This window comes from Camelina sativa, chromosome 9, assembly GCF_030686135.1.
Source record: "Camelina sativa cultivar CO46 ecotype springtype chromosome 9, ASM3068613v1".
NCBI classification, from domain to species: Eukaryota; Viridiplantae; Streptophyta; class Magnoliopsida; order Brassicales; family Brassicaceae; genus Camelina; species Camelina sativa.
Window position 1 is genome coordinate 39,550,983 of NC_141888.1, and position 24,821 is coordinate 39,575,803.

The 24,821-nt window shown below is 31.5% G+C and overlaps 4 protein-coding genes across 4 annotated transcripts; 2 read left to right on the forward strand and 2 right to left on the reverse strand.

Moving 5' to 3' along the window:
* Positions 1 to 2,610: 2,610 nt before the first annotated feature.
* LOC104715945 (protein CHROMATIN REMODELING 35-like) lies at positions 2,611 to 5,909 on the forward strand. The gene is made up of 6 exons (XM_087465926.1): positions 2,611 to 2,644; positions 2,892 to 3,124; positions 3,259 to 3,366; positions 3,460 to 3,552; positions 4,078 to 5,816; positions 5,906 to 5,909. Exons 1-6 carry the CDS (start codon positions 2,611 to 2,613, stop codon positions 5,907 to 5,909), a joined length of 2,211 nt encoding a protein of 736 aa, XP_087322052.1.
* Positions 5,910 to 9,238: 3,329 nt separating this feature from the next.
* LOC147939289 (DELTA-urthionin-Uf1a-like) lies at positions 9,239 to 10,142 on the reverse strand. The gene is made up of 3 exons (XM_087464184.1): positions 9,842 to 10,142; positions 9,659 to 9,736; positions 9,239 to 9,553 (listed from the first exon to the last, which is right to left on the reverse strand). Exons 1-3 carry the CDS (start codon positions 10,068 to 10,070, stop codon positions 9,456 to 9,458), a joined length of 405 nt encoding a protein of 134 aa, XP_087320310.1. The 5' UTR covers positions 10,071 to 10,142; the 3' UTR covers positions 9,239 to 9,455.
* Positions 10,143 to 15,935: 5,793 nt separating this feature from the next.
* On the reverse strand, positions 15,936 to 16,842 carry LOC104713961 (DELTA-urthionin-Uf1a-like). The gene is made up of 3 exons (XM_010431190.3): positions 16,539 to 16,842; positions 16,356 to 16,433; positions 15,936 to 16,250 (listed from the first exon to the last, which is right to left on the reverse strand). Exons 1-3 carry the CDS (start codon positions 16,765 to 16,767, stop codon positions 16,153 to 16,155), a joined length of 405 nt encoding a protein of 134 aa, XP_010429492.1. The 5' UTR covers positions 16,768 to 16,842; the 3' UTR covers positions 15,936 to 16,152.
* Positions 16,843 to 20,576: 3,734 nt separating this feature from the next.
* Positions 20,577 to 23,683, forward strand: LOC104715946 (chaperone protein ClpB4, mitochondrial-like). Its single transcript, XM_087465927.1, has 8 exons — positions 20,577 to 20,858; positions 20,938 to 21,128; positions 21,215 to 21,269; positions 21,388 to 21,532; positions 21,639 to 21,938; positions 22,027 to 22,292; positions 22,368 to 23,300; positions 23,402 to 23,683. Exons 1-8 carry the CDS (start codon positions 20,577 to 20,579, stop codon positions 23,681 to 23,683), a joined length of 2,454 nt encoding a protein of 817 aa, XP_087322053.1.
* The last annotated feature ends 1,138 nt before the right edge of the window (positions 23,684 to 24,821 follow it).

Sequence of the window (24,821 nt, forward strand, 5' to 3'; positions counted from 1 at the left end):
TATTTAGTTAGTACCAATAAAGAAAACATTGTTACAAATTCATTGTAGTCAACAAATTACAATAGGTATTAGTCTGGCTGTTCTTTTTCTTGACTTGACTATTCTTTAAGGTGATAATAATTAAAATATAAATCTACCACTATTTAATTTTTGTTTTGACTTCTAACACATGTAAGCTTACTAGGAAAAACACTAATTTTTTTTTACTATTAAATGTACTTTTATATAGACTTATAATAGAATATTTTTTCTTATATATTATTTATTAAAACCATCGTTATAAAATTATTTGTTATTTTTTTAATTTTGGAATATAACTTTTGTGATAGTTATAACATTATAAAAGAAATCGTTTTAGTAACGCATATGCTTAGATAGCTCAGTTCCATATAATGTGTTCAACATAATGGAGAGAGGAGAGTAACACAAAACTTTTAACAAAAACCACAATAAATCAAAATTAGATATTAATATGTTAAATTAAATATTTTTCTTTCAAAATTAAAAATATATATTTATTCTAATACATACAAATAATCTTAAAATATACACTTATTAATAAAATATGGTATGTTGTTGTTTTTTATTTATACTCTAGTTGTAACTTTTAATTTTGCCAAAGTGAATTCGTAATCAATTTTACAATTAAACCTTTTTAGACAGCCAAATCAAAGTTAAACCCTAAAAGTATTGGACAACAATAGCTTTATAATTCATTTTCCTTATTACTTTTTTTTGTACGTTATAAACTACATATGACATTGCCAAATAATTACAACATGCATCAGCCATACAACATGCATCGGCTGTTTTCAAAAATATATAGTTGTAAATTATGTATGTTAGTGATATGCGTTACAGTTTGTCTTCACTTCTAACTTCCAGTACTCTTTTTTTTTTCCTTATTTTGTATAAAACTATTTTTTTATGCCAGCTATGTACAACATGCATTAGACGTTTCAAAGGAAGATAAGAGTTACATTTATATTTTGTCTTCATATATCCACAATTTGTGTGAGCGTTAGATTTTGTCTTTATATATTGTTTATGCCAGCTAATTGTAACATGCATTGGCTGATTTAAGAAAAGATAAATTACATTTTGTCTTCACTTCTTTTCTTCTAACTTCCAAGTCTGGACACATTTTTTTTGCTTCCCATGTAGAAAAACTTTCCTTTCTTCGGCATATGAAGACAGACAAAATGTAAATGTAACGCCTATATTTTTTATGACAGATTACACTAGATACAAAATCTGTTACAATTTAATATTTACTTTTGTATTATGTGTGTGTCCAAAATGAATATGAGTAAATCCAAATTCAATTTTTCAGTTTATTACAGACACTTTCCTAGTTTAAATATATGAAAACTAAAATAGCCGCAAATTTGAACTAAATTTTGAAAAATTGTTATAAATATTATTTGATATAAATTTTAAAAGAAAATAATATAAAGTTGATATAAATTTTAAAAGAAATTTATTTAAGAAATCTTCATTAAACTCGAAATTATAAAATAAGCAAGAATTTCAATAAGTTTAAATCTCCAATTGTGATAAGCGTTACATTTTGTCTTCATTTATTTGTTTAGGCTAGCTAATTGGAACATGCATTGGACGTTTAAAGAAAAAAAAAAGAATTTGTAAGTAAATGTTTATTTGTAATAAGCGTTACATTTTGTTTTCACTTCTTTTTTTCTAACTTCCAAGTCAACATAGTCATTTCAATATATTATTACACTACAAAATCTCTTACAATTTATTTACTATTGTTCTGTCAAATATGAAATATGCGTAGAAAAAAGTTTAAAATTTTTAGCTAGTACGCTTTCCTAGTCTAATTATATGAAAACAAAAATAATTTCAGAAACTTTATCTAAATTTTTAAGAAGTCATTTACTTATAAGCATTTTTGATACATGTAAAATATAATCTAAATTTGAGGTTTTTAAAAATCATCTAAGAAGTCTTCAGTAAACTGGAGATAATAAAATAAGCAAGAACTTCAATGCATTTTTTTTTTGTTAACGTTGGACCACAACAGGCCAGGCCATTAACCATATCCAAATATTTTAATACGTAGAAAGCGGGATTTGAATTTCAATACATTATGTTTGTGACTGTTATTTAAAAAATGAGTATTTGAATCGGAAAAAGAATTTAGTATCTTTCTTCCGGCTTAATTGTTTTTAATTGAAAAAATAAAAAAATGAAGGAAAGTTAGGATAAAAGAAAATGAGAGAAAAGTTGTCCCTATTTTAGTTAAATAAGTTATTATTTAACTGGATATAACAATACTAACGGTATTTTGATTTGACGTGTGAAAAGTGAAAACCATTACAATAAAATTAACGGTATTTCAACTTTTCGCGCGTGAAAAATTGTTTTAAATTTATAATAAACTTAGCCTTGTTTTCATATTTTTGTTTGTATTTTTGGTAAAACACTATATTAGTTTCTTTATTTTAATCCTTATTTCTGATATAATAAGTGAGTTGGGAGCATCAAATTCAGTTTAGGAACAGAAAAATTGGTTTTCTCTAAATCTTCTGTTTGAGAAAGAAAAAGAAACCTGAGAAATTTGAGTTCTGTATCTCTATTTTCTTTTCAATGGATTCAAAGAGGAAATTATCACAAGAAAAAGGTATGCTATTTGTTTCTATGAACATATATCCATATATATATATATATATATATATATATATATTTATAAAAGTATTGTATGCTGCAAAATTACTTGAATTTTAACAATGTCTAAAATCAGTTTTCTCCCGTAGTTATAGTTGTTTCTAAATTATAATGTATGAGTACATTATTTTAAAAGTCATTTTATTTCTTCACTTTTGATGTCAACTAGTCTTAGAATTTTCAACCCAATTTTATATATTCAGACCTATATCAAAACGATGATGACAAAAGGAAGAAAGTCATGATACTAGATAATCAAGAAGCCGGTGGAAGCAGTGGCGACGGATTAGTGGACGTACCAGTCATGTACTTGACTTCGGAAAAAGACATACATAAGAATCATACAATCGGAAGCTCATTTAAACATCTCATGATTGGTGGCAGCAGCATAGGTGGTAACAGTGGTAAAGGGCTAGACAAGGATATTTTTTCAGATGTAAGTGTACATATATCTATAAATAAGAATTATTCTACGGTAATAATAGTCTTTTGTTGCTGTTGTTATGATCTTAGATGTAGCATACTTTTGGTATTTGATATGTTTGATGAATTAGTTTTTATTATGTGTAGGGAAATGAATTGGTCAAAATCAATACGAGTAAAGACAAAGGAAAAGCCATCTGCGACCTGAATGAAACTGTTTGGCGACAAGATGAACCAGTTTCAAACACATTTGAGGTTTACCATTCGTTGTCATTGACAGGAGTTGTTTAGTTAAAACGCAAGGTTGAGATTGATACTAATGATTTCTGTGACCTTTTCTTTTTGTAGACAAGTGGAGAAATACTTAAAAATTGTGAGCATTCGTGGATATGGAAGCAAGGTTCTGGTCATGTTTGTTGGATATGTGGAATCATTGACAAGGTCAGCAAACATCTAATTACGTTATAAATTAAATAATATATATACTTTTTACATACTTACCAATACAATAATTATGTCTTACAATAATATGTATATTTGAGTTTCAATCTAGTTTGCCCGGATTAAACCGGATTCAAAACTTTATATCAAATATAAATTTAAAATAAATATGTAAATTACACATAACTATATATATATATATATATGTTTATATGTGTGTTTGTATGTGTGTGAAACATAATAGTTTTTTTTTTAAAAGTTAAAAGAAACATATAGACTTCAAAAATAACTTGTAATCTAACACATCATTAAAAACCATAAGAAAAAATAATATTACTTTTTAGCAAAAAAATAAAAATAAAAACCCCAATTCCCATGTTTTTCAATTGTTTTAAATGGTTTCTTAACTGGATTTAAAAAGCATGGTCGCCCACCTAATTAGCAGTTCAACTCGGTGATTTTTTTTTTTTTTAATTCTTGATTATCTATCAGCTATTTTTTCAATCCAGTTTGTTATATAATCAGGATCATTCGTTGCCACCCGGATTCGGATCAAATAACTCCAAAGATATCAGTCTAAGAGTTCCTAAAGATGGGTTTTTAGGAACTGGTATTTTCCCACATCCTGTGCACAGAAGTAGTATGAATTCTCATCACATAGAGATACTTAATTTTCTATGCAAAAATTTGGGTGTGCAAAACTCGAATGGATGCATTCTAGCTCAAGCTCCAATATCTGAAAAGACGTTCTTGATGATCAATTTCATATACGGCTACATTAAAAAACACCCAAATAGTAAACCTCTAATTGTGCTTCCAAAACGAATGATTAAATTTTGGAAAAAGGAGTTTGTTGAATTGAAAGCCGATGAGGTCATGTTGCTTGACTTGTACTCAGCGAAGGCTAATACTCGGGCTCAACAATTAGAGATACTAAAGCAATGGGCTTTCAACAAGAGTATTATCTTCTTAGGCGCGAAACAGTTTTCAAATATAGTTGCTGATAACAATGGTATAGAAGCTGCATATCTTTGTAGAGATCTTCTCATAAACATTCCTTCACTGGTTATTTTCGATAGAGGAACTGACCCTAGGAATGAGATGATGCGTTTTCTTAAATTTGTTGCGCTTATCAAGACGCCAAACAAGATCTTACTTACTGGGACTTTATATCAAAACAGCATGAAGGAGGTTTTTAATATTCTTGATGTTGCCTTTCCTGAGTTTCTGAAGCACAACAAAGCTGGGGAAAAAATCAGAAGATTCTTGAACGTTGATTCCAACACTGATGGACTTCCAATGGATTTGAAGATGCCCTTGTTTGATCAACTGGAAGATGCTTTACTTCGTCAAGATTCAGATCACGGCGACAAGATTGGTTACTTAACTGAACTGAAAATGTTGACAAACAAGGTTATCTACAATCACCAAGGACAGTTTCTTCTTGAAGTTCCGAGATTGATGGACTTTACGGTGGTCTTAAAACCGACATCAAGCCAAAAGTCAGCATGGGATATTGAAAAAAACTCTAAAGGGAAGGGTTTCAAAACATACTCTACCTTGAGTGGAATCACGCTTCACCCTGTGCTATGTACTTTCTCCGACCGGGTAAAAGGTCTTCCTGCCCCAAATGAGGATGAGATGGATGAGATTGTCAAAAGTATTGACGTAGCAGATGGCGTTAAAACAAAATTCTTCATGGGATTAGTGAAGTTATGCGAATATACGAATGAGAAGATTCTTGTAGTAAGCCAATATGTCAACCCACTGATATTCCTCCAAAGACTCGTGGCTAAGATTAAAGGTTGGAAAGACGGCAAAGAAACCTTCATGATTAAAGGTGACACCAGCCTTTCTGTTCGTGAAGTCTCAGTTAATCAGTTCAACAACTCACATGATGCCAGAATCTTCTTTGCATCGATCAAAGCGTGTAATGAGCATATCACTCTCACGGGTGCAACAAGGGTTTTAATGCTCGACATCATCGCCAAACCTTGTATGGCTAGACAAGCCATAGAGCTGGCCTATCATCCAGGACAGCAAAAAGAAGTTTATTCCTATAGGTTGGTGGCTGTAGACACTTCAGAAGAAGACGAAGACATAATGGCAGCTCGAAAGGAGATAATTTCTGGAATATGGTTTGATGGGAAGACCTATCCCATTGATGGAAGATTTTGTTTTCCGAGCATTGATGGGAACTACAGCACTGATCACTTTCTTGGATCTTCATATATGAGGGAAGACATCAAAACCATATACAAAAGGTTCGCTTTGGGTTGGTTTTTATCTATTTGGATGTATTTGTTGTATAACCAATATTTGATTTGCTTTCTATTTTCTTTTTTGTCTCCAGGTAAAATACGAGCGAGCTCCTCATTGAAATTACAAGTCAACCTGACTCTTTCTATTTTATATTAATGTATTTTATTCGTAAATTATAACAGACGAAGTGTTGTATTTATGTCGATAAAACTTTTATTTTTCTTTTACTCAAATCGAGTAACAAAAATGAATACTCAATTTTTTTTGGTATTTTTAAGTAATGGCTCTATTAATCATTTTGAATATGGGTTGTCGATTTAAGGTTGGTTTTTATTTTCTTTTGAATATAATTTAACATTATTTAAAAAAAAAATTATAATCTTAATTCAAGTCGGGACCTTTGAATATTCAATGTATCACATTAGTATCTTACTATCTCGAACATGAATTTAAATAGAAATCAGATATTTTGACGTAACAGTTACTAGATGAACACTTATTAGATGCACAATTCTCTACGCCGCGGCTAATTGTAACCATGCACACTTAGTTGTAAAAATAAAGAAATCACCAATTAAGTTGCCTTATGTTTCTTGATTCAATAAAGAAAAATTCTGATTTTATAATTTGTTATTTTAGCTTTTATTAAAATTAACAGGATTTAGCATGCAATAAAAGTAGATTAGGGGTTTTAAAAACTATTTGGACAATTATGAAAGCATGTGAGTAGATTCGATATAGTGTGTTTCTGATTTTTAAAGTGTTGAATACTCAATTAATTTCAAATTAAACGACACATAGAATAAGATTACTTTTTAAATCTTAAGAAATATGTTTACATAAGGGAGACAGATAAAAAACGTTCGAGCTCGTGGAAAACAAGAATCATAGAGTATTAAGTAAGAAAGTAAGAAACCTTTTTCAGAATCTGAGTCAATTAAGTTTTATAGTGTAGTAGTTTTCATTGTTAAGAGCAGAAGATGGATACAAACACATTATTCATTGTTTAAAAGATAGAGAGTAGAAGATATATATAATCTAGAGATCGATAACCTTCTACGCGTAGAAACAAACGATACAAGAGTTTTAACATTTTTGTCACATACACGACAATTATTGAAAGCATTAAAAGCAACACTTTGAAAATGACCACCCCTTAACCTCTGGTTACACATGGTATCTTCATGGATTTTGTAGTCTAGGCAGTTTCAACTGCATTCATCAAGCCTTTTGTGCAGATTGTAGAACATGCGTTCGCACATTTTTCAACCGCTCCATTCACGATTTCATTTGCATCTAGTCATCCAAACAAAATTTGAACAGAATGTTCTCTTGTCAATTATTAAAAAGAACAAAAATTGACGATATTGAAAATATATATGTATGGGAAGTTTGCTTTACCGGAGTTTTGGAGAGTGGTTAAACCGCTGCACACAGAAAATACACACCCAACTTTGCAGTATTCATTGACAGCACCACCTTGAGAGGAAAATAAATCAATATCGCGGACATCAGAAAAATGAAATCTTGATTTGTCTTGTAACAAATAACGTATGTAATAAAGTACAATGTTAATCAGGTTACCTGTATTTGCCGTACTCGTGATAATAATCTAATAACATACTCCATTGACTCACATAGATGCAAGAGATTCTTACTCTCTCATGCACTCGTTCAAACGTGTTTACTATGTTTAATAAATGGGGTTTAATTTGGTCGTTATGCCAAAAAAAAAAAAAAAAATTATAAAATTACCAAACCCCAAAACTAAGGGTGGGCATTTAAACCAAACCGAACAAACCAAACTCAAACCGACCCAAACCAACCCCAATCCTATACTCCAAACATTCGGTTATGTTTCTTCTCAACCCAAATAGTTCGGTTCGGTTTAAAACCAAACCGAACCAATAATCCAATATGCTTTTTAAATTAACTAATAATATTATTAAAATTATAAATGTGTGATATTACTTATTACCATTTGCATTTGATTTCTATTTTACTTTATATTAAATTTTCTAATATAACTTAAATATAAATATAGATTTAATTATCTTTAATATTAGGTATTTAATTTTAATTTTATAGCTTTTCTAATTTATTTGATTAATTAACTATTATAAAACCATAATCAAATTTATTTGGTTACATTAATTGATTTTTAAACCGAATTAAAACCGAACCAAATTAAAACCAAACCAAACCAAACCAAACATAAACCAACCCGAACACAAACCAAACCAAACTAACTTCAGTTGAGTTTGGTTAGAGGTTTACCAAAACCGAATAAACCAAACCGATCCGAACCCAAACCGAACTTAAACCGAATTGCCCACCCCTACCCAAAACTAAAGAAAAAAAATACAAAAATGAGTTTGGTCTTATATGCAAAAAAAAAAAGAGAGATTTTCAAAAATACCTTTTTCTATGTCACTTTTCAAAAATATCCTTTTTAATATATAAAATAACAAAATTATAAACCCTCAACCCTAAATACTAAACCCTATCACTTAATAACTATACTCTAAATGTAAATTGGGAACCCAAACCTAAAAACAAATTCTAAAAATTAATTTAATATAGTATAATTGTGTAAAAGAAGACAAAAATAAAAATTTTCAAAAAGGTATTTTTGAAAAAAAATATGCCACAAAAAACATTTCTAACAAATTCTCAATATAAACTTTTAACCAGTTTTCATAGTCACAAGTACTTCGAGAAGTCTCTTGATCCACCACAAGTCTTTGGCGAGAACACTTCACTCCCAATCTTTTGCTCTCTTGGATCTCAACTCCCAAACCGTACTTAAACTACTTTATCCTCTATTAACAACTATTTTAAAAAAGGATTGTTTTGGAAAAATACTTTACATATTTCCTTTTCTTAGTTACAAAATCTAAATATATTTACCTGGAAAAAATAAAACATATGATGTTATTATGAAGTGGTTTTGTTAAAGCATTTCTTACTTGCTTAGTATCCGGACGGATTTAATTTTACAATCTCTAGAGGTATGCGTAGGTTATACTTTAATCTTGTTGTAAGGACTTTTACAAAATGTAGAAATTATCCTAAAAAGGCAGAAATTGTCTAAAAAATGACTATGTCATTCACTACTACGAGTCTAATGTTTGGATTGTTGGCTTGATTTAGTGGAAGAATTATTTACGAAAGCATGTGAGTAGATTCGATATAGTGTGTTTCTGATTTTTAAAGTGTTGAATAATTGTAAATTAAACGACGCATAGAATAAGATTACTTTTTAAATCTTAAGAAATATGTTTACATAAGGGAGACAGATAAAAAACGTTCGAGCTCGTGGAAAACAAGAATCATAGAGTATTAATAAAGTAAGAAACCTTTTTCAGAATCTGAGTCAATTAAGTTTCATAGTGTAGTAGTTTTCATTGTTAAGAGCAGAAGATGGATACAAACACATTATTCACTGTTTAAAAGATAGAGAGTAGAAGATATATACAATCTAGAGATCGATAACCTTCTACGCATAGAAACAAACGATACAAGAGTTTTAACATTTTTGTCACATACACGACAATTATTGAAAGCATTAAAAGCAACACTTTGAAAATGACCACCCCTTAACCTCTGGTTACACATGGTATCTTCATGGATTTTGTAGTCTAGGCAGTTTCAACTGCATTCATCAAGCCTTTTGTGCAGATTGTAGAACATGCGTTCGCACATTTTTCAACCGCTCCATTCACGATTTCATTTGCATCTAGTCATCCAAACAAAATTTGAACAGAATGTTCTCTTGTCAATTATTAAAAAGAACAAAAATTGACGATATTGAAAATATATATGTATGGGAAGTTTGCTTTACCGGAGTTTTGGAGAGTGGTTAAACCGCTGCACACAGAAAATACACACCCAACTTTGCAGTATTCATTGACAGCACCACCTTGAGAGGAAAATAAATCAATATCGCGGACATCAGAAAAATGAAATCTTGATTTGTCTTGTAACAAATAACGTATGTAATAAAGTACAATGTTAATCAGGTTACCTGTATTTTCGAGAATGTCGTGCTTATATCCGGGAGGACATACCGACCCGCTAACGAGTTTGCAGCCACTGAGAGATGCACAAAATGGCTGGGACTGTCCCGTTAAGCGACATGTATTATAGACATTTCTAGCAGTGGTAGACGGACAGCAGCTCTTTGCGTCAACTTGAATATGTGCCATGAACAGACTCATAACGAGCACACTTACAATCAAAGTTTTGCCTTCCATCTTACAATTGATTACTTTTCTGATAGCAAAATAGATGTGGAGAGTTAGAAGCTTGTATTGATGAAAACATTGGTGATGACATGACTCGCTTAAATACTAGTTGGTCTACAGTTTGCAACCACGAACAAGACTATCACATGCATGCTGGGTAGACCGACCAACCCTACCTTAATCTACGGGATTAAATATTAGGAAAAAAAAAAAACTCGTGAAACGTTATGTTACTTAATATTTGAATGTGTATGCTCGTGCTAAACATATATTTATTATGACTATGAGATTTTTTTAGAAGTAGAAAAATGTGGTCTAGCTGGAGTTCTAAACTTCAAGTGACTAGGTGGATTCTAGGTTTTTTTTTCCTCTTCTTCATTTAATTGCAATGGCGTGTATATTATATAACAGATCTCAGTGTTTGGCTCTTGAAGTGTGTTTATTTTCTGTAAAGTCACTATGATTGTGGCCCGCTTGATTCAGCTTGTGAATAGAGTAGACTGAAGTGGGGAATGTGCGAGTTGGACCCTCACGGATTCTAAACCGATGAAACTAACAACAAGCAAATTAAGAAAAGAGGTTTTCTTTATTGATTCAAGAGTTAAATCGACAATCGTTACTGGAGATAAAAAACAAGCTAGGATTTTCTTAGTAGGTGTTGAATCTAGCGTTCTTGAGTGCCAAAAAAAGTCTTAGTTCTTCGATATTTCCCACTGTCCTATTTGTACAAGGAGATCCCTAACTTCCGATATGTCCAGTTCCTATGTTCATCGAGATAAAAAAGGAAACAAATTTTCTGGAAACAAAATGAAAGAGATAGGATATTGTAGTAAATTTAAACTCACGCAATGAGCGGGAAAAATACTCATTGATCGTGTTAGGGCTGGGCAAAATAACCGATAACCAAATAACCGACCGAAACCGAACCGAAAAAAACCAAACCGAACCGAACCGAAATTCTTCAAATACCCGAATGGTTAGTAAAAATCTATATCCAAACTAACCGAAACCGAACCGAACCGAACCGACAATTAAATGGTTAACCGAAATATCCGAAAACCTAGAAGATATCAAATATTATATACTTAATATTATGCAAACTATAAAATAAACTTAAAATATAAATTATTTCTAGATTCAAAACAATTAAATATTTTAAATAATCAATATATGTAAATGTTATTATTTTGAATTTACAAAGTTAAATACTATTTTGTAAAATTGAATCAATATTTTTCCCTTTTTTGTATTTTTGTTATTATATATTTGGTTAATTTTGGTTATATTCGGTTAGTTTTGGTTATATTTGGTTTATTTGGTTAATGTTAATATAATTTATGTTAGTTATGGTTATTTATTTAAATAACCAAACCGAAACCGAACCGAAAGAAACCGAACCGAACCGAACCGAAATTTTAAAAATATCCAAATGGTTATTATATTACTATATCCAAAATAACCGAAACCGAATACAACCGAACCGAAACCGAATGGTTAACCGAATGCCCAGACCTAGATCGTGTCATATAATGTCATATTAGAACCGGTCATTCATTGTTTTATTATATTTATGAGCGTATTATAAGTTCCTTGCCATACTCGTGATTACATTAATACTCTAATAGCGTAAATTAAAGAGCGGAAACCTCGATCGGAGTTCTGAATAGTATTATAAGTTCCTTGCCGTACTCGTGGTTACATTAATAATCTAATAACATAATCCATTGACTCACATAGATGCAAGAGATTCTTTCTCTCTCACTCGTTCAAACGTGTTTACTATGTTTAATAAAATGGATCTCTTAAGATCATTATAGCCTTCTTGGATCAAGACTAAGTTAGAAGAAAACAAATGTACATTTGTAATTCCAAGAAGCCAACAAAAACATTTTTATTTAAATTCTGTGGTTTTAGTATTAAAAATTATCAAACCTATAAAGGATAAGATTTGGTTGTGATAGAAAAACCTTCAAATCCTTCTAACTTACCCACTAATCGCATTAAAAAAAAAACAAGGAACTGTTTAAGTTACTAAAAGTTTGAAAATTTTGAATCACCCATCTTTTAATTGTTTCAATGGATCAAAAAGCTAGGCTTAGAGAATTTCTCAGAAAATTACAAATTATTAAATCAATCAATAAATTAGGATTCAAGCAATTAAGAACAGATCTAGAACTCTAAACACTTCTATAAAATAAATCAGTTTTCACTGCAAATATTATCTAAATTTAAAACTAGAAAATCCAAATCTCTTTGCAAAATTCTAGGTAATAAATCAGCCTTAAAAACAAGTTTAGATTGTTCACAAAATTATTAAATTAAATTTCTTTGCAAGAAATAATTTTGCTCATCAAAAAGTTTTATCAGGAAAATCAATTATATTCTCATATCAATTTATTTTTCTAAAGTATTAATTCTAGGTGATCAATCAAGAATTAATATGAAGAACAACCTAAGATGAAAATCTAGATAGATATTGAATCCTAAATAAACAGATCTAACAATTCATAAAATCCCTGTGAAAAACCCTGAACCTAACAATCAAACTACTCAGACATATTCAATGAAACACAAATCATCTTTCTGAATAATAAGCAATTGAAATTAAAAAAGTAAAAGGAGTTCAAGAATTCATTTCTACAAAGCAGTTCAGATCTCTCTCTCCAAAGCTCTCAAAAACTCACAGGGTTGCAGAAAAAATAATAATTGCTAGAAAACAACTCAATGGTTTGTAAAACCTAAAAATACTATTTATATGTCCTAAAACACGTCAGGGACTTGTGTTGCAAATATGGAAAACTTTGGGCAACTTTTGTAAAACTTCCAAAACTTGATTTTCTCGTTAGCAAAACAGGGTGTCGACCGACACCAAGGGTGGTGTCGATCGACACCATCACTATTCATCGATTCCAAGTTAATTTCCTCCGGATTATTGTTCCAAACTGATTCAAATTGCTCCACTTTGCTCTATCCATGCTAAAATCCTAGAAAACCTGTAAAGACTTAAGAACATCCTAGAAAACAAATCAAAAGACTCTAAAAGACTCCTTATATTATGGTTAAAAACCACAAAAACCATGATATATCAATATGTCAACAATATGAGAAAGTAGACTATATGTTAGTTTAAAAGCTTACCGAATAATTATATATAAACTACAGATATTTATGAATAAAATATTTACATTAGCAGAAAGGTTTTTGCACTATATAACTAGTAGCATCAGGATAAACTAAAATATTGTTTGGTTACTTATTGGAAATTTCTGGCTCAAATTCTATTTACGAAATGTGCCTACTAAAATCTTGTTCATATTTTTTATTTTCATTTAATTGCATGCAATAGTTAAAATATATATATATATATATATATATATATATATATATATATATATATATATATATATATATATATATATATTGGTCATCCAACTTGCCAATATAATGGCATGCTATAAAATTTTGGAAAGGTTACTAATCACAAAACAAATGCTATTATTGTAAACCATTATTTTTGTTTAATAAATATCTAGTGTTACATACTACATGAAATATATATTATTATCTCAAGCAAATTTTTCTGAAGCTTCTACAATTGTTTTGTTCCCCTAACTTAATTTTTATGTTCTCATTTGTTAAATGTATTATTTTTAATTTATTACATTACATATCTAATATTTTACTACAAATTTTTTAATGAATTTATAAAGAAAACTTTTACTACAAATAATACGAAATACAAAAGAATATATTTAAAGAAACATCTAAAGCCTATCAATATACAAAAATATACTAAACTAAAATTTATAGTATATTTTATTATATTTATTTTTAAACCCACACAATGCATGTAAGACTCTTTTAATATATACTATGTCTAACAGATAAATACTCAAAGAACGTGTCATATAATGTTATATCAAAACCAGTATCCAGTATCCATTGTTTATTATATTCGTGAGATGGGTTCCGTATGGAATTAACTTAAAAGAGTGCAAACTTAGGGTTTCTTAATCTTTTCTTAGCAGTATTATAAGTTCTTTGCCGTACTCGTGATAATAATCTAATAACATACTCCATTGACTCACATAGATGCAAGAGATTCTTACTCTCTCATGCACTCGTTCAAACGTGTTTACTATGTTTAATAAATGGGGTTTAATTTGGTCGTTATGCCAAAAAAAAAAAAAAAATTATAAAATTACCAAACCCCAAAACTAAGGGTGGGCATTTAAACCAAACCGAACAAACCAAACTCAAACCGACCCAAACCAACCCCAATCCTATACTCCAAACATTCGGTTATGTTTCTTCTCAACCCAAATAGTTCGGTTCGGTTTAAAACCAAACCGAACCAATAATCCAATATGCTTTTTAAATTAACTAATAATATTATTAAAATTATAAATGTGTGATATTACTTATTACCATTTGCATTTGATTTCTATTTTACTTTATATTAAATTTTCTAATATAACTTAAATATAAATATAGATTTAATTATCTTTAATATTAGGTATTTAATTTTAATTTTATAGCTTTTCTAATTTATTTGATTAATTAACTATTATAAAACCATAATCAAATTTATTTGGTTACATTAATTGATTTTTAAACCGAATTAAAACCGAACCAAATTAAAACCAAACCAAACCAAACCAAACATAAACCAACCCGAACACAAACCAAACCAAACTAACTTCAGTTGAGTTTGGTTAGAGGTTTACCAAAACCGAATAAACCAAACCGATCCGAACCCAAACCGAACTTAAACCGAATTGCCCACCCCTACCCAAAACTAAAGAAAAAAAATACAAAAATGAGTTTGGTCTTATATGCAAAAAAAAAAAGAGAGATTTTCAAAAATACCTTTTTCTATGTCACTTTTCAAAAATATCCTTTTTAATATATAAAATAACAAAATTATAAACCCTCAACCCTAAATACTAAACCCTATCACTTAATAACTATACTCTAAATGTAAATTGGGAACCCAAACCTAAAAACAAATTCTAAAAATTAATTTAATATAGTATAATTGTGTAAAAGAAGACAAAAATAAAAATTTTCAAAAAGGTATTTTTGAAAAAAAATATGCCACAAAAAACATTTCTAACAAATTCTCAATATAAACTTTTAACCAGTTTTCATAGTCACAAGTACTTCGAGAAGTCTCTTGATCCACCACAAGTCTTTGGCGAGAACACTTCACTCCCAATCTTTTGCTCTCTTGGATCTCAACTCCCAAACCGTACTTAAACTACTTTATCCTCTATTAACAACTATTTTAAAAAAGGATTGTTTTGGAAAAATACTTTACATATTTCCTTTTCTTAGTTACAAAATCTAAATATATTTACCTGGAAAAAATAAAACATATGATGTTATTATGAAGTGGTTTTGTTAAAGCATTTCTTACTTGCTTAGTATCCGGACGGATTTAATTTTACAATCTCTAGAGGTATGCGTAGGTTATACTTTAATCTTGTTGTAAGGACTTTTACAAAATGTAGAAATTATCCTAAAAAGGCAGAAATTGTCTAAAAAATGACTATGTCATTCACTACTACGAGTCTAATGTTTGGATTGTTGGCTTGATTTAGTGGAAGAATTATTTACGAAAGCATGTGAGTAGATTCGATATAGTGTGTTTCTGATTTTTAAAGTGTTGAATAATTGTAAATTAAACGACGCATAGAATAAGATTACTTTTTAAATCTTAAGAAATATGTTTACATAAGGGAGACAGATAAAAAACGTTCGAGCTCGTGGAAAACAAGAATCATAGAGTATTAATAAAGTAAGAAACCTTTTTCAGAATCTGAGTCAATTAAGTTTCATAGTGTAGTAGTTTTCATTGTTAAGAGCAGAAGATGGATACAAACACATTATTCACTGTTTAAAAGATAGAGAGTAGAAGATATATACAATCTAGAGATCGATAACCTTCTACGCATAGAAACAAACGATACAAGAGTTTTAACATTTTTGTCACATACACGACAATTATTGAAAGCATTAAAAGCAACACTTTGAAAATGACCACCCCTTAACCTCTGGTTACACATGGTATCTTCATGGATTTTGTAGTCTAGGCAGTTTCAACTGCATTCATCAAGCCTTTTGTGCAGATTGTAGAACATGCGTTCGCACATTTTTCAACCGCTCCATTCACGATTTCATTTGCATCTAGTCATCCAAACAAAATTTGAACAGAATGTTCTCTTGTCAATTATTAAAAAGAACAAAAATTGACGATATTGAAAATATATATGTATGGGAAGTTTGCTTTACCGGAGTTTTGGAGAGTGGTTAAACCGCTGCACACAGAAAATACACACCCAACTTTGCAGTATTCATTGACAGCACCACCTTGAGAGGAAAATAAATCAATATCGCGGACATCAGAAAAATGAAATCTTGATTTGTCTTGTAACAAATAACGTATGTAATAAAGTACAATGTTAATCAGGTTACCTGTATTTTCGAGAATGTCGTGCTTATATCCGGGAGGACATACCGACCCGCTAACGAGTTTGCAGCCACTGAGAGATGCACAAAATGGCTGGGACTGTCCCGTTAAGCGACATGTATTATAGACATTTCTAGCAGTGGTAGACGGACAGCAGCTCTTTGCGTCAACTTGAATATGTGCCATGAACAGACTCATAACGAGCACACTTACAATCAAAGTTTTGCCTTCCATCTTACAATTGATTACTTTTCTGATAGCAAAATAGATGTGGAGAGTTAGAAGCTTGTATTGATGAAAACATTGGTGATGACATGACTCGCTTAAATACTAGTTGGTCTACAGTTTGCAACCACGAACAAGACTATCACATGCATGCTGGGTAGACCGACCAACCCTACCTTAATCTACGGGATTAAATATTAGGAAAAAAAAAAAACTCGTGAAACGTTATGTTACTTAATATTTGAATGTGTATGCTCGTGCTAAACATATATTTATTATGACTATGAGATTTTTTTAGAAGTAGAAAAATGTGGTCTAGCTGGAGTTCTAAACTTCAAGGATTCTAGGTTTTTTTTTCCTCTTCTTCATTTAATTGCAATGGCGTGTATATTATATAACAGATCTCAGTGTTTGGCTCTTGAAGTGTGTTTATTTTCTGTAAAGTCACTATGATTGTGGCCCGCTTGATTCAGCTTGTGAATAGAGTAGACTGAAGTGGGGAATGTGCGAGTTGGACCCTCACGGATTCTAAACCGATGAAACTAACAACAAGCAAATTAAGAAAAGAGGTTTTCTTTATTGATTCAAGAGTTAAATCGACAATCGTTACTGGAGATAAAAAACAAGCTAGGATTTTCTTAGTAGGTGTTGAATCTAGCGTTCTTGAGTGCCAAAAAAAGTCTTAGTTCTTCGATATTTCCCACTGTCCTATTTGTACAAGGAGATCCCTAACTTCCGATATGTCCAGTTCCTATGTTCATCGAGATAAAAAAGGAAACAAATTTTCTGGAAACAAAATGAAAGAGATAGGATATTGTAGTAAATTTAAACTCACGCAATGAGCGGGAAAAATACTCATTGATCGTGTCATATAATGTCATATTAGAACCGGTCATTCATTGTTTTATTATATTTATGAGCGTATTATAAGTTCCTTGCCATACTCGTGATTACATTAATACTCTAATAGCGTAAATTAAAGAGCGGAAACCTCGATCGGAGTTCTGAATAGTATTATAAGTTCCTTGCCGTACTCGTGGTTACATTAATAATCTAATAACATAATCCATTGACTCACATAGATGCAAGAGATTCTTTCTCTCTCACTCGTTCAAACGTGTTTACTATGTTTAATAAAATGGATCTCTTAAGATCTTGAAAAGCCATGAAAAAATACACGTTCCAGATTCTCAGCTGGTAAAAGGAAAAACAGACTGGAAAAACAACGCGTTAGATCACACAAAAGAGTGAAGCTTTTTTTTTTTCCCGTTAACAGTAGTCGAGTTTAGAAGTTTCATGTTACCTAATTTTATTTTGTCTTTGTGTTTATTGTAAGGTTTGGCTGCTAGCCAAATCTCTTAAAGAGATAGGTAAATGAGAAAGTACACTATCTGATTTCAATTTAAAGAGTCCATGTTTCGTTGTTGGTTTTTTACTTGACCTTCTTCATTTGATTTCTATTATCGTTTGTTTACGTAATTTTAACGGAGATCTGAAACTGTTCTTCCACCAATAAAACTTGCAAGGATTTATTTATATATGCGGGTGTAGGTGTCAAAGGTTTTGTCTTATAATAAGCAAGGAACGGGTTGTTTAAATGAGAGACTTGTTTACAGCAAAATTATCAACTCCATCATTATATATAGCCTTCTTGGATCAAGACTAAGTTAGAAGAAAAATATATATATATATATATATATTTGTAATTCCAAGAAGAGAACAAAAACTTTTGTTATTTAATTCTGTAGTTTTAGTATTAAAAAGTATTATTAAACCTTTAAAGGATAAGATTTGGTTATGATAGCAAGCCTTTAAAAATATCTAACTTACCACTAATCGCAAGAAGACAATGTTTAAGTTACTAAAATTTTGAAATTTTTTAAACACGTAAAACTTTTATCTTTGTATTGTTATATGTCAACTATATGAGAAAGCAGACTATATGTTAATTTAAACGCTTACCTAATAATTATATATAAATTACAATATCCATGAATAACAGATTTACATTAGCAGAAAGGTTTTTGCACAATATAACTAGTAGCATCGAGATAAACTAAAATATTGTTTGGTTACTTATTGGAAATATCTGGATGAATTTAATAGTTGTAATGTTGAGTATTGATAATTTAACAAAAAAAATTGGGTTTTTATAGCAGTCTATTAGAGTCTTCTATGATTCTAATATCGTTTAGTAACCCTTGGATTTTGCATAACGTTTCATGAATAGCCTATTAATATAGTTAGGATTTCCGGTTTAAGATTTTGTTTAGTTAATACTATATTAAACAAATTATTTACTTTGTTCAAATGCTATTTACGAAATGTGCCTACTAAAATATTTATCATATTTTTATTTCATTTACTCGCATGCAAAAATTTGGATCATCCAACTTGCCAATATAATTTCATGTTAAAAAAATTTGTTTACGTCGGCCATGGAAATAGAAGAGGGGGCGAAATCGCGAAGACGAATACGAAATATGATATATTAAAGGTCTGACTGGTTCAAATGCTGCGGTTGCGGTTGCGGGAGATTGCGAAAGTGGGTGATTGAGGTTTCAAATATTATTAAGCGTTTTGAACGATTGGTTTAGCGGTTTAAAATTGGTGTGTTTGCGGAAGGTTTACGACTGGTTGACCAGCGGGTGCAATAGCGGTTGGAACATAATAAATGTGATATATAATATATAAACGTTTAAAAACACCAAAAATTTTATTAAACTTGATTTATAATTAAAATTTATTAAAAAATACTAAAATAATTATTCAAAAAAAAAAATTTCATATTGAAATTAAATACTTATTCCTTTATGCATTTGGCTTTTCACCGAAAATTTAATCAAGTAATTTGATAAATGACAAAACATATGCTTTAGATCGTAGATCTTTTCTCTTTTCTCTTAGATCATGGGTCAGTAGTTGCATCGGTAGGAATGGTCAAGTAAGAGTTGAGAAGAGTCACTGGTGATTTGTTTTAATATTTTTCACAAATAATCTTATTTTCTTAAATTTCTGATGAAATATTATATTTATTTAGATTTTTTTGAACTTATGTGCGATGTGCCATTAGATTTACATTAAGTTTTCCGAGTTATTGTTAATTGGAATATTATTTTTTTCTAATTGTTTATTTTATAATCTCTGCAATCGTATCTGTACTTCATTTTCTTCCATCTTTAATGAGTAAAATGGTTAGATAGAAGATATAACAAAAAAAAATACATTATCATTGATTTCTTTTAAGTTTTCCTAAAAAAAAAAAAAAAATTCTAACCGCAATCGCAAACGCTTGCGGGAAGCAGCTTTTGGAATTCAATGATTTGAAGCGGTTGGGAGCGATTGGGAGCGGTTTGTGTGATTGGTTCCAATCGCTAGCAACCGCTACCACCCGCAAACGCAGCGTTTACAGGAAGTAGCGGGAGAACCAGTCAATTCAGTGTTTAAGTCTTTGTTCATTAAAGCACAACAAGATGATAATGTCCCAGTGGTCAATTCAGTTAATTTATTGGTGATTGTTTCCAGGTTCCACCTTTGTTTGTATTATTTGGCACAAAAAGTTAACCTTAGGTTTGAAATTCCAATATATAAGTCCTATGTATAAATTCAACACAATTCATTTGTAAAAGCGGTTTTCCGGTTATCTTCTAATAATTAATAATTCCAAATTAAACAACAAAAAAAGAAAAAGAAAAAAAAACAATTTTTAAAATAATTGTCTTCAACGCTATATCGTATAAAATCTACACACTTCTTTGCCTCTTCTCCAAGCATCCTAAAGAACAAAAAGAAGAAAAGAAAAACCCTAAACCAAATCTATGGCGTTCGGGATATTATCGAAGTCCCGTTCCTTATGCATCAAGGCGCAGTATACTTATTCAAGTCCATCTATCCTCCTCTGTTCTCGAGCTATCTCTGGCTCTGCTAATTTCAGCTCGCGTTCCTCTTCCAATTCCTTTATTTTCCGGCCAAATTCCTTCATCGGAAACTGCTTCATCCCTAGGTTCACTCAAGCGGAAGCTCATGGACAACCCTTCGATATTTCTTTTCAGTTCCCTTCTCCGCGCCACTTCGCAGCTCGGGTTCGTGGCCAGTTACAAGTGGCTTCTCAGTTTCTTTTAGGGTTACTGTGTCAAGTGTGATCCAGTTTGTTCATTATGTCGTTTTCTATATGTATAGACTAATCAAAGTGGAGCACTTGAGAAGTACGGAACTGATTTAACTGAGATGGCTAGACAAGGAAAACTCGATCCTGTCATTGGACGTAATGATGAAATTAGGCGCTGCATAGCGATATTGTGCAGGAGAACAAAAAGCAATCCTGTTATCGTTGGTGAACCTGGTGTAGGGAAAACTGCTATTGCTGAAGGGTAAAGGCTTGCAATTATATATCCTTTTGTACTAGCTATCTCTTGAAAACTTTTACTAAGGGATTTTTTAAACCTTGTTTCTTTAGGTTGGCCCAACGAATCGTAGGCGGAGATGTACATGAACATCTCTTGAATCGAAAGGTTCTTTCTAGGATATTATTATATTGCTCCAGTTTACTTTTCGGCTTTTTAATAATAAATGAAGAGGCAAACGAAAGATTTTTAACATTCTTGGCTTGGTTACTATAATATAATGTAGTTGGTATCTCTCGACATGGGTTCAATTGTTGCTGGTACACATTATCGAGGTGATTTTGAGGAACGGTTGAAAGCAGTACTAATGGATGTAACTTCTTCCAATGGGCAGACAATTTTGTTCATTGATGAAATTCACACTCTTGTTGGTGCAGGTGCCCTTTCATTAGTTTTTATCTAAAAGCTTTTTTGTAGAACCCAAAGAGGAGAATATTTGTTTGTGAAATTGTTACGCTTGTGTAGGACGTACTAAAGATAGTGCAATGGACGCGAGCAACATCTTAAAACCAATGCTTGCACGCGGTGAACTACAATGCATTGGTGCAACTACGCTGACCGAATACCGCAAATACATAGAGAAAGATCCAGCTCTGGAGCGTAGGTTTCATCAAGTGTTATGTGATCAGCCATCCGTTGAAGCTACCATCTCGATTCTTCGCGGGTTAAGAAAGCGTTACGAGTTACACCATGGTGTTAAGATATCAGATGGTTCCCTTGTTTCGGCTGCGGTTCTTGCAGACCGCTACATTACTGAACGCTTTCTGCCAGACAAAGGTACCTAACTTGCACCGTCTCGGAAAATTATTTTGTTGGCCAAGAATGCATGGCTTTGTTTCAAAAAATGAAAAGTTCTTTGTTTCAGCTCTTGATCTTGTTGACGAAGCTGCTGCAAATCTTAAGATGGAGACCACTTCTAAGCCCTCTGAACTAGATGAAATAGACAGATCCTTAATTACTCTAGAGATGGAAAAGCTTTCTTTGAAAATGGAAACTAATAAAGCTTCAAAAGAGCGGCTACAAAAGATTGAGAATGATTTGAGCACGCTCAAGGACAACCAGATTAGATTCAGTGAGCAATGGCAAATAGAAAAGTCTCTTATTGCTAGAATACGTTCATTTAAAGAAGAGGTAAAATATATCTTCCTTAATATGGTACAAAATACTTGACCTAATGAGCTCTAAAACATATTCTATATTGTACAGATGGCTGAAGTAAACCAGGAAATTGAGTACGCTGTATGGGAATCTGATGAAAAACGTGTTGATGAACTTAAGTATGGAACACTTGTATCCCTTCAACGCAAGTTAGAAGAAGCTAAAAAGAACCTCGTGAACTCTCGAGAGTCTGAACTGTCACTAGTCGAAGAAGAGGTAACTGACCTTCACATAGCAGCGATAGTAAGCAAGTGGACTGGTATTCCACTGTCTAGTCTTCAGCAATCTGAGAGAGAAAAGCTGGTCATGTTGGAACAAATGCTCCACAAGAGAGTTATAGGTCAAGACTTGGCTGTAGAATCAGTAGCAGATGCTATCCGTTGTTCGAAAGCTGGTCTTTCTGATCCTAACCGCCCAATAGCCAGTTTTATGTTCATGGGTCCAACAGGTGTTGGTAAAACCGAGCTTGCCAAGGCTTTATCTGGATATCTTTTCAACAATGAAAACGCAATAGTGAGGCTAGATATGAGTGAGTACATGGAAAAAATTTCAGTCTCACGTCTCGTTGGTGCACCACCGGGCTATGCGGGTTACGAAGAGAGTGGGTTATTAACTGAAGCTGTTCGGAGGAGACCTTACTCAGTGGTTTTGTTTGATGAGATCGAGAAAGCTCACCCTGATGTCTTTAATGTCTTGCTACAACTACTAGATGACGGAAGAATAACTGACTCTCATGGGAGGACAGTAAGTTTCACAAACTGCTTTGTAATAATGACTTCTAATATAGGATCTCAACACATACTTGAGACTATTCGCAACAATCATGAAGATAGCAAAGAAGCAGTTTATGAAATGATGAAGCAACAAGTTGAGGAGTTAGCAAGACAAACGTTCAGGCCAGAGTTCATGAATAGAGTTGATGAATACATTGTTTTCCAACCCTTGGATTCAAGAGAAATATCGAAAATCGTGGAGTTGCAAGTAATTTATTTTTTTTACACATTTGGTTTTAATTTTTTAACTTTTTTTATTAGCTTTTGGTTTAGCATAAAATTTTTTATTGGTTACCATTGGTGGTGCAGATGATACGAGTGAAGAATAGATTGGAACAGAATAAAATTAATTTTCAGTACACGAAAGAAGCGGTGGATCTCCTTGGTCAGTTTGGGTTTGATCCCAACAATGGGGCAAGACCAGTGAAGAGAGTGATTGAGAAGATTGTGAAAAAGGAGATCGCCATCAAAGTTTTGAAAGGAGAGTTTGCAGAGGAGGACACTATTCTTCTGGAAGTTGACCACACAAATAACAAACTGGTCATTAAGAAGCTCGAGAATAATGCTCCCATTGAAGAAATGGCAGCTTAAATTATACAAACAAAATTAAACTAACGCTGTTAGAATAAGTTATAACTCGTTTTTTCCTATGTTTCGTAGATTTTATAAATTTAGTGCTCTGTCTTCTAAAACGTACAGATGATGATGTTTAAAGGAGTTTGGTCGAAAGCACATAGAACCATATCAACTTATCCGTTTGTACAAGGTGATATTTTGAGTTTTTTTGCTTCAAGAATCAACTACTTCTTTTTGCAAGCTTGCTCAATGCAACTAAGTCGGCTTTGTTAGAGGTCGACATATGAACTTCCGAGCTACAGTCTGATTTTTATAACTTATAAGTCAGGCTCCACTACGCGAGCCTGCTTGAAGATGATTTTTATCAGTTCGATTAGCGAAATCTTCACTGAAGTCGACTGCCTTCATTACTAATAATGATATATATACTAACTCCAAGGAAAGACAAGCTGAAGTTTAGCTCTATCTCCGTATCTAGACCAATGCCCGTTTATTTCTTCGATTAAAAACTTATAATTCGTTTATAATAATTTGATATGCCACTAATTAACACATTACAAATCATAAGGTGAGAAGCTTTGCAAACAAGTTTGACAAAGATGTTGCCCCAAGTAAGAACGTGGATGTAATAAAGGAGGCATGTTTATATTTTACCTTTCATATCACGAAAGAATCCACTTCTACTAAGAAAGAAGAGAGTGATTGTGGAATTTCGATGGATTTGCCTTATTGGGCTTTGGAATGGCGGTTATTTTTTGTGGGTTATTGGTTTGGGCATATGAAGCCTTATGGAATGATCCTAAACTATCAAAAACAAAACAAAAAACCATATCATACATGTACATGGAAAAAACAGCTATTTGTTAATTGCTTCATACAAACCATCTCCCATGGTATATTTGTTAAGTGCTTCAATTTTATTCTTCATACATGTACTGGAAAATAGCTGTCAAATCTTTTTTTGTAACTGCTAAATAGAAAAAAAAAAAAAAAGACATTTTTCTTTGTCAAATGTAGCTATAATTTTTCCTTAATTTTCTTATTACACTAGACACAAAATAATAATAAAAATTACTATCTACTTTTTCTTTTTATTTTGGGAAACATATCTACTATCTCTTTTTGTGTTATGTTTGTGTCCAATTAAGAATAT

What these genes read in the sequence shown, in the direction of transcription:
- LOC147939289 (XM_087464184.1), bottom strand. Translation starts at nt 10,070, where the DNA reads ATGGAAGGCAAAACTTTGATTGTAAGTGTGCTCGTTATGAGTCTGTTC. An exon ending in CGACATTCTCGAAAATACAG is followed by an intron (nt 9,737 to 9,841) that starts GTAACCTGATTA and finishes TTTCCTCTCAAG; the next exon opens with GTGGTGCTGTCAATGAATAC. An exon ending in AACCACTCTCCAAAACTCCG is followed by an intron (nt 9,554 to 9,658) that starts GTAAAGCAAACT and finishes TTGGATGACTAG; the next exon opens with ATGCAAATGAAATCGTGAAT.
- LOC104715945 (XM_087465926.1), top strand. Translation starts at nt 2,611, where the DNA reads ATGGATTCAAAGAGGAAATTATCACAAGAAAAAG. An exon ending in CAGTTTCAAACACATTTGAG is followed by an intron (nt 3,367 to 3,459) that starts GTTTACCATTCG and finishes TTCTTTTTGTAG; the next exon opens with ACAAGTGGAGAAATACTTAA. An exon ending in TATGTGGAATCATTGACAAG is followed by an intron (nt 3,553 to 4,077) that starts GTCAGCAAACAT and finishes TTATATAATCAG; the next exon opens with GATCATTCGTTGCCACCCGG.
- LOC104715946 (XM_087465927.1), top strand. Translation starts at nt 20,577, where the DNA reads ATGGCGTTCGGGATATTATCGAAGTCCCGTTCCTTATGCATCAAGGCG. An exon ending in TGAAATTCACACTCTTGTTG is followed by an intron (nt 21,533 to 21,638) that starts GTGCAGGTGCCC and finishes GACGTACTAAAG; the next exon opens with ATAGTGCAATGGACGCGAGC. An exon ending in TACGTTCATTTAAAGAAGAG is followed by an intron (nt 22,293 to 22,367) that starts GTAAAATATATC and finishes TATATTGTACAG; the next exon opens with ATGGCTGAAGTAAACCAGGA.
- LOC104713961 (XM_010431190.3), bottom strand. Translation starts at nt 16,767, where the DNA reads ATGGAAGGCAAAACTTTGATTGTAAGTGTGCTCGTTATGAGTCTGTTC. An exon ending in CGACATTCTCGAAAATACAG is followed by an intron (nt 16,434 to 16,538) that starts GTAACCTGATTA and finishes TTTCCTCTCAAG; the next exon opens with GTGGTGCTGTCAATGAATAC. An exon ending in AACCACTCTCCAAAACTCCG is followed by an intron (nt 16,251 to 16,355) that starts GTAAAGCAAACT and finishes TTGGATGACTAG; the next exon opens with ATGCAAATGAAATCGTGAAT.